Source organism: Enoplosus armatus, chromosome 1 (genome assembly GCF_043641665.1).
Source record: "Enoplosus armatus isolate fEnoArm2 chromosome 1, fEnoArm2.hap1, whole genome shotgun sequence".
NCBI classification, from domain to species: Eukaryota; Metazoa; Chordata; class Actinopteri; order Centrarchiformes; family Enoplosidae; genus Enoplosus; species Enoplosus armatus.
This window is the reverse complement of record NC_092180.1, coordinates 16,166,700-16,180,956: the sequence shown is the minus strand read 5'-3', so window position 1 is coordinate 16,180,956 and position 14,257 is coordinate 16,166,700. Positions and strand designations below refer to the sequence as shown.

The window sequence follows — 14,257 nt, the reverse complement described above, 5'->3', positions numbered from 1 at the left end:
TGACTTGCAACCTTATAACCTCGTAAACCTCATATAAGTATTTCTGTTTTCAGCAGCATAATGAGCTGGACTGCAGATGAAATTGTCTGTTTGTATTTTGTAAAAGAGTATTCATTTAAAAAGTATTAATTAATACATTTTCTAAACCATGCTGTTCTCAGATGAATTTAACGATCTCATTTTTTGGGCGGAAAGTGTATAATTGTTACCCAGGGTAATATGCGCAGACAAATATCTCCCAGAGGTCTCCTTCGCGCAGACACAGCTGGCTGGCACAGCCCACGTGACTGGAAGTGGCCCACACCAACTGCACAACAACATAAGGTTTAGACACATAATCAGCGCTTTTAAAGGAAAAACACAAATACGAATATCTACGGGGTGTCTGTAAAATCACGACACCACATAAACATAGTACAGTGTGTATCTGCTTGTTAATACCTGTGTATAGTGTTGACAGGTGGCGTTCTCTCTACATTGCCCACTCGCGTAGAGAAAATCTGCCCCCTCCTCAAACCAAGAGTGAATGATGTCAGAAAACGAGGCGACACCATAAGCAGAAAGATGTGTGTTCCAGCCGATATGAGATGAGGAGTGTTGAGAGGAGGCGTCTGTGTGACACAATGCTGCTCTCTCCTTTGCAAGTAAAGCCAACTTCTCACTCCACTCCTATGAAGACAGATGAAGGAAGATTTAATAATATCACTACACATCTGTCATTTTTTTACCTTTACAGTAAAACTTGTTCAAGGAAAATGTTAATTTTGTAACACATATTTAAGCCTTCTCTAGCAGTATCGTGCATGCACTCAGGGGAGGTCTACTGCTAACCAACACACCCTGACTGTAGTCAGAAGTTAAACGTTAAAATTACTTTACTGTATCTGTGCATCTCAGAAGCTTTCTTTGTCTTTAGATTATTTAAAAGCAGATCTGTTTGATAAAATCAAAGCTTTTTAACTCTATACTTTTCAGTATTGGGGTCCGACAAACCCTTTATTATCAGCCTTGTCACAGGTCAGCTGCCTCATGTCCGTCAGAATCACAAAAAAGCTTTTCTAGCACTTTTCCAACAGACACCTCAAACATGAAGGCGTTCTGCAGCCATTTAATTCTGCACGAATAATTCATTGTTTATTAAACTGAATACTTAATTAACAATTACATCAAACAGGAAATATTCATCATCAACTCATTTAATTATCAAAATATATTATTGGGGTCTGTTGGACTTGGAGCTGCACTTTAACCCTGAAATGAAGGTCATATTGTACTTTGTGGACTCTGATTAAATCTGGATGAAAGAAATACTCTTTGGCATGAAGGTCATTCCTAATAGTACATGAGTGATTTTCTTAAGCCCACTTAAGCCCCTTCAGGGGTCGGAGCCAGTCACAGAGTACAGCGGGCGGGCAGGGAGACACCTTGGGCAAGCTGCCAGTCCATGGCAGGGCCAACAAACACAGGCTGACACTCATTGTGTGCTGCACTGGTATAAACACTTCACTAAGTGGCACATTCTCCAAGATTTGCAGTGGCTGATTCAAATAAACGAGCGGTCACCACACAAACTTTCCGCAATCACTCAACAGACACACAACATAGTACGAACATCACTTCAGGTACTCTCACTATTAGGAAAGTAAACAACATGTGGGAGGTTACAGACTCAAGCTTTCTATGAGAAATATAATAAATGACTGAAATGAAACAAATGAGTGAAGTTGAATGATTATTATTACCACAACTTTAATTCATTATACCTCCTAAGAGGACTAGTCAGTTTTAAACTCTCTTGGGTTGCACTTTCTAATAGAAGACCGTTTATTAAGGGTTTATAAGTTGTAAGTAAGTAGCTTTATCAGGGGTTAATAAATTATTTACTAACGCAGATTAGTTATAAGCGGTATTAAACAGTAACGCATTACTTAGTAAGGTGTAATGTGATTCATTTTTCCGTAATTACAGTTCTTAATCTCAGTGACGCTCTTTTACTTCAACATTTTGCGGGTCAACTTGTTCACGTCCAGAGACTGCTGCAGAATGTGTTTACATGTTGATGTTTCCTGTATTCTAAGAGTCAGAGTCAGATTCGAGTCTGTGCAGTCTATTAAAGACGGAACCTCCTAATAATTTCGTCTCATATTTGTCCAGCAACTCTTTCTGTTTGGTTAGACAGAGTTTGTAAATTCGACATCAGAGGTATGACTGACTGATGTGTGGTGTAGAGAGGCTGAGCCCCCATGCGTTCATTGTTTACCTCAGTCACCGGCTCACACTTTGATGCCACCAGAGGGGTATGAGGTCACCGAGCAATATTTCATCTAAGACATTTCATTTTAAAGCATGTCATGTTGTATCTGCTGAGGGATTTGAATGTCTCACAAAGAAAGATGAGTTTATATTCTGGTTACCCTTCTTTGTGGCACCATCAACAAACTGCTATATTGTTGTATACTCAATTAGTTAAATTAATAAAGCTTCATATGTTCTGCTGTGAAGCTCTGCAGATCTGCGTTAAAATGAATGGTTGGAGTTTCGAGAGGTTTCGAGAGAGATTAATAAGATTATATCTCACAAACAGAGGTCATGATTTGCATATCAAAAGTAAATACTGGACTTTAATTTGTCTGTACTATATATAATCTGTCTTTGAGAGCGACGGTATGACCTCATAATACTTCTTAGCTTCAAGAGCGCAAAGAAAATCTGCAGACAGGGCATTGGGTAAGAAAGGGAGGAGCATCATTCATTGCTAAAATATTGGTATTTTATCTCACCCTGAAAGCAAAGCCTAAAGGACTATATTATAATCACTTCAACACAATCTCATCACAATGCTTACTGGTTGGTTCCTGTGTGAAAAAAACCAACCCTTATTCAGATATTCACAAACACAGCCGAAGCCTTGAGCCTTTTAACGTTTATCAGTAAAGCTCTTTAATATGCCTCTTCAGCTCAGCAAAGCTTCCTCTGAGGGTTTTCACAGGGAAATTACCTGTAATACCAGAGTTGTGAATCCAGAATGATTATCCACATCCTCTTTTTCTCATTACTGCCTTATCAGTTGAGAACAGTTCTCGGAGACTGAAGAGCAGTCGAAGAAAAGGGGCTCAGTCAGTACGGGTGGCTTTGAGGATGTAATCTATGACAAAGTGACAGTTTGCCCTGGCACAAATCTCATATTAGGCCCGGAGGATATCTAGCGCATTGTGAGTCTCATAATCCATCGTTACCTCTTGGTCATAATCACATGCAGGCAAGACAGTTGTGCAGATAAGCGCTGTACAGCAAAGCAATAGATGGAGTAAGATAGGGAGAGGATTTAGCCGGGGTGTTGTGCAGAGAGTTGCATTAAAAAAAATCCTGAGTCAAAAATGAATATTAAGAAATGTTGCACATTCAGCAACACCTCACCATGACCCTGTAACTGTTTCTATCACATATTAACTAAATGTGTTGATCATTAGTATTAAGAGACTAAAAATGTTGCTTAGTTTTATTCTCATTCTTGTGAAAAGTATAACTTCATTGTGTGACCCTCACAAGACTGCGCACAGCTAATTGATTTTGGCTTCGCTCTAACTGTCCACACTATCACTCAGCCTGCAGCAGAGCAGAACAAATGGGGCACTAAGACTACTTTTTCAACTGTTGAGACTATCAGCGCTACAGAGGAAGACAGCTCAACTAAAAACCTTTTGTTATCTATGCCTTTGTTTAGTGATTTTGCTTTTGAAAATGGAATATTTTTGAACTGTAGACGTGTACAGGGACGGGGACAAAGCAAATGGCCACAGTCTCAAGTGTTCTTCCTGGTCATATATGTTGTCATGGGAGAACAGCAGACATTTTGCTGATTAAGTGGTTTGTGTGTGATACTGTGCTCTGCCTGTGACTCTGCTGCTGTACCTGGTGTAGCTAGATAGAAAAACAAAAACAGAGCTCTCAACCACATTTTCTGGACTGTCGTTCTCTTTGTTGGCCTCTGTGAACTTAAGGTGTAGACAGTGTACCACAAACTGATAATGTTGAACTGCCTTGAACTCACATTTAGCAAGGCGACAGCGTTCATACCATTCAAACACACACAGAAGAAACAGACAATAGATGCCACAAACCATTTTTTGCATGTTAGCCGCCGTGGGTTTGACCCAGCTGCGCAGTCTATTGTGATGGGCAACAATCTGCGAGGGCTCCTTCACCCCGAGCCCTGGAAGAAAAAACAGACATGCTCATTTACTATATACCTCTACTGCCGTTGCTATGGCAACGGAATGCAAATGTGTTGGCGGGATGTTTGAGTGTGTGTCCGAGAGTGTGTGTGTGTGTGTGTGTGTGTGTGAAAGGTTGGAGCATGGGTTAATAAAGTCTGCCACAGTTTCACTCACAATTCAACTCAAGGGTCACACAAAACTCAAAACCATAGTTTTACAATTTTTGTCATGTAGTGAGTGAACAAGCATCCCCTCAAAACAGATTTAAAATGCTCTAATCATCTGTTAATGTACACACACACACACACACACATGCCATTGCACAAACTCAGGATGCTTTAAGTCACAATAAATAAATAAACTACATTCCTCATTAATAATTCCCCAGTAAATAAAAGGTTGCAGGGGAAATTATTAGCATTTACAAGCACTATATAAACATGCAGGTATAAATAGATAATGAATGGCAATACAACACAGTTGTAATTATATAAAACATGTCTTCATGAGAGAAGTTATAATTGTTGAAGATACTGTACATTAACAAACACTTAAAATGTCCTCATATCTACTTGTAACTACATTCTAAGTGTTGTAAAGCATTTATTATAGGTGTTTACTGTTCATAGATAAAGGGGTTAAAGTGTTACCAATTCGCCTTACTTTGCAATCTTGGAAGCCATGCATAATAAACTCCATATTAGAGTAAACTGGGCTGAACTAACCTTTTAGACTCGACTTTGATCTGATTTTACTCCTTAAAGTTTCTTATTACATCTGAGCACATTTCACCAAAAAGTTAAAGAGTAGGGACTCAGCTCCCCAGTGATGGGTTAATCATTTTGCCATGTGTTTGGCAAAGTACCATGAAAATGGTAATTTGTTAAGCTGATGCCAAACTTCTGTAGCACAGCAGGCAGTGAGACAGAAAAGTTGGGCTGCTGGTGCTTTGCCAGATGGATTTGGACCGCTAAGAAAGCCCACTTGAGTCTACAGCCTAAAGGAATGCCACCTGATGGCAAACATGGGATAAAAACTTCCACTTATAAAATTGTATTCTCTTAGACTTACTTGCTATAACTTAATTTACATCAAGAAAACTTCTATTTAGCATGAAGTAGTTCATCCTGCACGACGAGGTCTCAAAGTGTCCCTCGAGGCCACATAACTCGCGCACAAGCTGAGGTGTGTTTACCGGTGGTGGTGGACTTCTGGAGGTCCGGTGTGTCTCTGATAATCCGGTTCGCGTAGATCAACGGAGGCAGCAGAGACAAAACGACCAACAGATCCAAACGCCGGGAAGCTGTGACAGACCCCATTGTGAGCTCCTGAAGTGTCTCCGACAACAGCGGCCACTTGCTCTCAGTTATTCTGCCTTCTGCTCCTCTCCTCCCTCTTTTCTCTTCAACAGCTTTCAGCGCGGGCTGCAGCGCGAGCACATGGCTCTATTCAAAGACAGTTCGCTATTTTAGACTGTAGACCTACTGTAGAGTCTCATTTGATCATAAAATGTATAATCCGTCTCTTTAATCCATCTGTTGTTTTTCTACCTGGTTAAAAACCAGCAGAAATTCCCCAATGTATTCTTGCATGAACAAGGAACAATAGGTCCTCCTCATCCACATGGAGGATATTACAGACAGAACCCCTCCTAAGACAAAATAAATTCAATACTGTATAATTACTGTTTTGTTAAACTACTGGAACAAAAAAAGCAAACATTATGACTTTAAAATTACATCAAATCAAAGAAACGTTCTCATTGCACTATATTATGCTTTTACTTTGGAAATACATTAAAATGTGTCATATATTTCTTATTTAATAACTTCACTTTATAGTGCAGACATCACAGCAGATGGAGGTGGAAGCATTGAAATCTTTTACTTAAGTAAAGTAACTATACTATGGTGTAAATATGCAACATACATACAGCGTTTTAATGTTGTGATTGGTCAAGTTTTGACTGTTGGGTATTTGTGTGTAAAATCATGATCTGAAAAGTATGAAAATAGTAAAGTACAAGTAAAGCACAAGTATCTAAAACTGTAAGTATAAGTATAGTAACTGAGCGAAGTAAATATGCTTTCCACCAATGACAGCAGGTGTGTCATAGTGCCTGTCAGTCACTGAGGACAAAACATATGAATCATCTCTATCATAATTTCCTACTCTTGGTTGAGTGTTCATCATTGTTAAATGAGGGGAAGTTTGTTTTGACGGACTGATGTTCATCTTTCAGATGAATCACCACAGATGAAACTTTATTCTTGAGCTGTATGGACAGGTTGAGTTTTTTTTATTTTTCAGCAAATTGCGTTTGTGATATTTTTCGAGCTATTAAAATGCAGCAGAACATGAGACCAGATAGGTCTGAGTGTGGAAAGGTACAGGATGGAGCTGTCTGTCTGTTTAGACATGGTGACAATGTTTTTTAAGGACCCGGTGTGGGAAGCATGAATCACAATTCGCACACTGTAGGATGATTCAGTGTCTGGAGCTGACTGCAGCGCAACACAATAGATTCCCACTCATTCCTCTCCCTGTGGGCTGAATGTGTTTTGCACTGAGGATTCAGTCCCCAGGCCGCCTAGTTATTTCTTATCTCTTCGATTTTGCTGCATCAGGAAGAGACTGTCTGACCCTGCTGAGCCAAACGACAGCTGTGCGCGCAGTCTGTTCTGGGCTCAGTCAGACACGGCCGCCCACTAAGATGATTTCTCAGGTGAATCCAACAACCAAAGGAACCACTGTAATCTCCTTCCTGCTTGAGCTCAAAGTAGTGCTCAAGAGCCTGAGCCTCCTCATTACTCTTTGAACTTCCGTGGTATCGACTGACCGACTCACCGAGGACATCTACACAATAAATGTTTTCTCGACTGCAGCATAGTTACACTGAGACACACTCACATCTTTATCATTTAATTTAAATGATCACAAAGACAGTCTTACTTCCTCCATAGCCAGTGGCGGACTCAGCCTGCCTGAAGAAGGGCAGCTGCATGCGGTGGGGTTAAGAATATAATTGTTTCATTATGTGACTTAGATTTAAAAAAAATTAGAAAATTAAAATATAACTACTACGCCTCTGTAATAAAAACACACTGGGAACCATTCATTATTTAACCATTTAGAGGCACTGAGAGGCCAACTAATTTCCAGCACATAGGGCACCCTAGAGGGCACTGCATCGCATTTTCTCCATTTAAAGGGCACCCATTAGTGCCCTTCAGAGTCCCAGTGTCCGTAGCCAACAGTAGAAAAGAAGATGCTGATGATACAGACATCTTGCAGAGTGAAACGCACAATATAATATTTACTTCGTCAGCCAGGACAGCTGCAACCTGACCACCTGATCAATCATTTCTCAATAGCAAGACAGTGTCTCTGCTTACACAAACATGCAGTTTCATTGTTTTACCTTATACCACCATACCGACAGATGTAAGAATGGTGTGTATATATAACTGACTGTAGCTGTTTATAGGTCAACTGTGAAGAGTGCTGAGTTTCAAAACAGCAACAGGGAGCCGAGTGGAGATGTTTTGGTTTACTGGTGATGGGAGGCTTTCTACAGCAGTAAGTCAGCATAGTTTGGTCATGCAGTCATAATATATAAATGGAAAATAAATATTTACATCCTGTCATCTTCATCCATCTTGTTGTATTCCCTGACTTTACTGTCATGGCTGTACCACTGCCCAGAGCCCACTGTCATGATATTGCCATGTCAGGCATGTGTGTTGTTTTTTTCAGTCCAGTACTCAGTACATGAATGCATGTATGAACATATTCCTGCAGAGGGCACAGCTTCTCTGTAGCATTTCTCCATCATTGAACATTATGTCCATCACTGGCAGCAAATGCAGCTTTCTACTATACATGTATTTTTTCATCTACACATAACTGACAGTATTGGCTCGGTTTACTCTTGTGTTTACGAGTGTTATTGTTGTAAACAAGCCTTTAAAAACAACAAAAAACATTAACCGGTGATAGCAGGCTCTAATCTTGTATTTTGAATTTTTTATGGTAGAACCCTTTTGTTTGCATTTTGCAAAGCACACAAACATGCCTGCGTCCTTCAGAATGATTCTCATCTCATATTTCTGGATGGATCGTTCATGATCCAAAACATCTTTTCTTGCATAGTTCATTTTTCTTTAAACAAGATATAAACTAAGCTGCTTTGACTGGAGAGGAAGTGCCCTCCAAAGTAAAGGGATAATAACGTGGTCACATTTTTCTTGAAGTCTCCCTGATTGGCTCCTGAAGAGTAAACCCAACATTCCGCAGTGGTTTCGCAGCAGCAGCTTTTCCACGGCCGACTGTGGTCATTCTCTCACCTGGAGTCCCTGCACACACTCAAAGTTCACACTGCCTGCAACACTGAACTCATTTGAGGACTGATCATCGACTGGACTGGGATCAGTGGAAACATGTTTGCGTCAACTGCGATTGTCATCACCTTGCTGTGTTTCTGCTCGCTCCATCCTACTTTTGGACAGGTGAGTGAGTGCAATGTCACAGGATAACGAGATAATCAATGAATTACTGGTTGAAAGCATTCTATCTATTGAATTGATTCATTGATTACAATATGCCTCTTGATAACTATCGTGAATGGCTTTAAAGGCAAAAACTGCTCAAATCTGAGTAACCTCTCTCCTCTTAAATACACAATCGGTCCTACTGTGAATGTCCCTGCTCGGCATCACATAGGACATTTTTGACATTAGGCAAACCTTGAGTCACCTTCACTTTGCATGCAAGCTTCAGGAAAAAGACCCCAGAGGCTCCACTGAATTAATAAATAAATCTATACCATGCTTCACTGCAATCCTGCTAAACGTTCCCAAAAAGCTGCATCAGTCTGTGAATAACTCTCTTTTGGCCTTGAATGTGTTTGTCTTTGTGTGTCATGGTTTAGGTCTTGTATGTGTATGTTGGCTAAAGTTGCATTTCTGTTTTGTTACGTTTTAAATAATTCAAAAAATCAGGCTGGTACTGTACTGTTATCCAGTGCTCCAGTAGTGCATGCCTCCTACACACTGTCACCCAGTTAACATGAAGCCATGAGAAATGTCACTTAGCACAGGCAGAAAGAGGCCTTTGACAGCCACACTATAAACACCAGCCTCCCCCCGACCGACTGAAGTCTCTCCAAACCCCAGTTCTGTCCAAATCAGAAAGGTGTTTTCAACAAATATTGACTCTTCTTACATAACTCTGGCTGGACGAAAACACTAATTGGTTGTCTGAAAACATGCATGAGAGGACAGGGCAGATAAAAAACAAGTCAGTGCCACTCCTTCGCCCCTCCGGGCCAATAGAAAGGGAGGTTGTAACACAGGTGATGTTTATGCTGAGGGCGTTTATATGCAACTGACTCACCCCGAACCCCTAAATCCACCACATCATAAAGAGTAAGCGATTACCCATAATGCAAGCTAAACAGATTTTGCTGATTTCACCCCCCTAAAGTGGCACATGGCAGTTACATAACTTTATGTAATGAAGATTTTTAACCCTCACACAGGGCCACACCTAAAAACCACATCACAAGAATAGTAAACTGGTTACTTTCAGAGAGAGTTCCTGTGTTTATGACTAAGTTACAGTATCTAGCTTTGAGGAGGAGGTTCTTGCTTGCAAATACTTACAGTGGCCAAACATACTCTGATCCTGCTGCATTTACTGCCTCATATAACAGCCCAGCCTCTGTGCTGCACAGGTCTTCAAGTGCACCCCCTTCAGCAAACTTTTATTTGTTTACATGCAGTGGAGCTAACTCTGATTTTTAATTAGGTACACCACCAAAGTCACTAAGTTTTGGTAATAACAGTGATTTTATTTCATACTATACTTTTAACAACACCATCTACTTGCACACTTAAATTAATAGATTAAGAGAGAAGATAGGCGTTTGAGGTGATCAGAGTGTTTTTCCCTCCCAGCAAAATTCAAGTATGCACACATTTCAATTGTAGACAGATGTGTACAAGTGCAACATAATGACTGAGTGCAATGAAAAGGGGAATGTGTGGTTACCATAGAAAACCTTTTAGAGGTAAGTACATTTGTCTGGCTCAGACACCATTAAAAGAATAAAGATCTTTTGATTGTAAAAAAAAAAATCTTTAGCATTCTTTTGAGTCCTGTGAATGAATGGAAAGGTTTGAATGAATGGAAAGTTAGTTCTTGGGCTAATACATCAATGACATCACTGGCTTGTGGTCCTGTGGTCTCTTTTTCATGTTGACAAATATTTATTTTCAACTTACCTGAGCCAGAGGAGTAGCTTTTCTGTATTCATAAATTCAGCAAAAACAGTATTCCAAAAGTTTTAACACATTTGTAGCTTTCAAGATCCACATAGTAACACTATGTGTAGTGCAATACGCTCGTGAATGCTCCTCAATCTCCCCTTATCAAAGTGACTGAATGAAAGTACTGACAATCATGTGGCTACACTTTTATTTAACACATAACAAAGAAAACAATCTCTATATTTGTTTCACTCAACATAACATAGATTTTTGTGATCTTGTCAGTAAATTATAGCTTTGGACAAGTTGTGAAATATTAATCAACACTGAATGAAATTACTCATCTTCTCTGTTTTGTTCCAGGACTGTCCTAGTAGACAGGAAATACAAGGCTCTCTGAAGCAGGTCCAGAAGCTTCTCTCAGCCCATGAAGCTTCGTACTTGCAGAGTCTTCGCAACCTGAAGAAGAAAATAAACCTGTTGCAGAGCAACGCAGGGAAGCAGACCACAAGAGCCATCAACAGTAGGCAAAACCCTCAGAAAGACAGATTTATTCAAATGTTGAAATATCTGCCATTCACCTTCTACTTTTCCAACAGGTACCTGCCCAAAACTGGAGGCCCCCATCAATGGAAGGAAACTTGGCAAGTCACACAGCGTGGGCCACGAGCTTCACTTTCTGTGTGACCCTGGTTACGAACTTGTGGGAACAGAGAGCAGGGTTTGTCAGGAAAGCCTGACCTGGAGCGGCCAGCAGACGACCTGCCGAGGCAAGAGACCAGCACTGATATTCTGCTACTACCTGGCCTCACTGTGACGGTCACTTTCTCCACTGCCTCCTCCTCATCCTCTTCCCACCAGAGTCTCTCCTCTTCCTCACCCTGACCATCACTCACCCTGTTATCTAACCCTCCGATCACTTTTACAGCCCTGTCATCGTCCTCTTTGTAACCTTCCCCTCTCCTGCTCTCTATTGCTATTCCTCTTTTTGTGCATTATGCGTGTCGCCAACATTTTTCTATGTAGAGATACATTTCATATGTGGCCCATGATCATATTTCCTCTTTATGTACTTTGGTCATTGTCCAGGGAGCTTATTGAATGCTGTGACATGCGATATTCCAACCTCTATCTCCTCTGACAGCTCGCCGACTTTAAGATAACAGCTCAAAGGTTGTTTGATCCAGACAACACTAACATTAACTCATCTTCTCCATTTTGTCCTCATTCCCTCTCTAACATACATGATGTCATGTTCTCTTATCTTTAAGCATCAAAGATATTTGGTTGCATATGTCTTTGTATGTCTAGAAGGTTCGAATGTAGCGATGGAGTTTCCTTGTATAACCTTCCTCTCTGTCTTTTCCTGCAGACATCAATGAGTGTGCGTCCTCTCCGTGCATGAATGGTGGGACATGTGTGGATGAAGTGAACCAGTTCTCTTGTGTCTGTGCCAAAGGCTGGTCTGGAGCCACCTGTCAGAGTCCCGTGCCAACATGTAGGTATAATACACAACATGTTGAAGATGTAGTTTTACCTCACCATCTTACTGTTGTTCACTTATAGATAACAAGCTATACTTCACATACCTGGATCTTGGGTTGCACCACATGGTTTTGTTTTTTTTTCTCTGTTTATTTAATATTTCCATGCCAACATACAGTTTGTTACTGTAGGTAACACTCAGCCTAATGAGCCAGTGTGTGAGGAGTTTAAAAGCTTTGCACCTATGCATGTATGGTGACAAATCAGGTCAGACATGGAGACTATGGTCCAACTGATGCTGGATTTTTAACACTGATGTCAATATTTGAGAGTTTTAAAGTTCTGATAATGTCCAAAAATTGAATGGGACATTTTACAGTTGAAGAATAAACTTGTCAGTGTTTTCTAGTGGACAAACTATGTAATGGAGACACTGTTGAATTTACACATGGAGAGTAGCTACATATTGACGCTCACAATATTTTATAGGACTGACAAAAGACAGCTTTTCTGCCCTGTCAAAGCAAAACGTCAGAGCTTCATGTTGAGATAAAATCCAGTCACTCTCCTCCTAAATTCCATTTGGTACTTGTTGTTGTGACTGACACTGTCCAACATCACACATCAACAATGTCTGTCACACATTGTCCATTAATGATTGACTGAATGAATGCATGAATGAATGAATGAATGAATGGTTGACTGAATGAATGAATGAATGAATGAATGAATGAATGAATGGTTGACTGAATGAATGAATGAACGCTGCTGAGCTCCAGGGAAGACACAGAGCTACTGCTTACTTTTCGTCTTTCCTGTCTTCCTCATTCAGTCTTTGTCACCATGACAAACACCTCCGCAGCCACCGCTGCTGCTGCTACCTTGCCTGCTGCCACCACTGGGCCCTTTGTTCGTCCATCACGTTGCACTATAGTGCAGGGGACCACCCACTGCACCTGTGAACCCGGATACACCATCTCTGGCAGGGACAGCAACACTTGCACTGGTATTACTAATAGATGCCCTGTAACTAAATCAAATATACACATGCATGTGTACATGCAAGATGTTAACTGTGTGTGATTTTCAATTCAGATATAGATGAATGTGAGCTGTTCCATAATGGCCAGGCTGGGAAACTGTGTTTACATGCTTGTGTTAACACCCCTGGGGGCTACCGCTGTTCCTGTCCTGTCGGATACAATTCAACCCGCGATGGACGCAGCTGTAAAGGTGCACTTATTATTATTTATTTTTCTGTGTTTTGTTTTGCTTTCATTTTCTTAATTTTCAAGTATCTGCATTCAACATTACATGAAGTATTCCACAAGATGTTTTCTGTTCTGCCAAATGCCACAGTGCAACCAACACCGCTAATCTAGTGTCCCATTTTTATATATAACACACTTGCTATATACTGTGTTGCTTAGACTGCATGTAATAGAAACCCTATTATGTTGCATATTTAACTGCAAGTTTCATCAAAAATGGGTCCTTTCAACATGGCTCCAGAGAATGTAATTCTAGTACAGTATTATGATGATGATGATTCCCAGCTAACCTTTCTGTTTGAATAAATGTCCCACTGTGTTGATGTTTCCTCACAGACATTGATGAGTGTGCCACCAGACAGAACAACTGCACAAAGGACCAGGTGTGCATTAACACGTACGATGGTTTCCAGTGTGTCCGTGTGGACTGCCCCAAAATCGCTCATGCAACATATGTCAAGACGTCACCTATGTGAGCATTATCCTTTTTTACATCCAAGTTCACTTCCCATTGTACAGATAAGATTTAATTTGAGATGCACAGTAACATGAAGTCTTAGACCAAATGAAAACCTTGACGGTATAATGAGTTTGATTCCATAGATGAACTCTTTCAGCTGCATCTTCCTCAGTTTTCACTTCTTTTCCCAGGCGTTGTGAACGTAACCCCTGTCCTGTGGACAACAAGGCATGTTCTCAGGCCCCGAACTCCTTCTCCTACCATTACCTGGCTGTCGTGTCCAACCTGTCAGCTCCTCGCGTCATGTTCAGGGTCTCAGCATTACGTCCTGTGGGTGACACACTTCGCTTCTCCCTGCTGGGGGGAAAGCAAGCTCGGCGCCACTTCACGGTCCAGCGTTCAGACCGTCTGACAGGTCAGCTGATGCTGGTGAGCCCCGTGCAGGGTCCTGCCGCGCTGGAGGCGGAAGTGGAGATGAGCGAGCTGGAGAGACGAGTCCAGCTGGGGAGGTACATCACCAAAGTCACCATGTTTGTTTCCCAGTATGAGTTCTAG

At 41.0% G+C, this 14,257-nt stretch overlaps 2 protein-coding genes across 2 annotated transcripts in view; one reads left to right on the top strand and one right to left on the bottom strand.

The window, feature by feature from the left end:
- Nucleotides 1-4,205, bottom strand: part of LOC139285222 (C-type lectin domain family 18 member A-like) — a 36,256-nt gene extending 32,051 nt beyond the window's left edge. The window contains exons 1-3 of the mRNA XM_070905736.1: nt 4,122-4,205; nt 442-669; nt 210-307 (exon numbers count right to left, since the gene is read on the bottom strand). Coding sequence (XP_070761837.1) covers nt 210-307; nt 442-669; nt 4,122-4,133 — 338 coding nt within the window. The 5' untranslated portion in view covers nt 4,134-4,205. The remainder of the gene's footprint in view (nt 1-209; nt 308-441; nt 670-4,121) is intronic.
- A 4,451-nt stretch (nt 4,206-8,656) lies between these two features.
- On the top strand, nt 8,657-14,257 carry LOC139287612 (fibulin-7). The gene is made up of 8 exons (XM_070908734.1): nt 8,657-8,725; nt 10,850-11,009; nt 11,086-11,256; nt 11,859-11,984; nt 12,804-12,977; nt 13,067-13,204; nt 13,579-13,714; nt 13,894-14,257. Exons 1-8 carry the CDS (start codon nt 8,657-8,659, stop codon nt 14,255-14,257), a joined length of 1,338 nt encoding a protein of 445 aa, XP_070764835.1.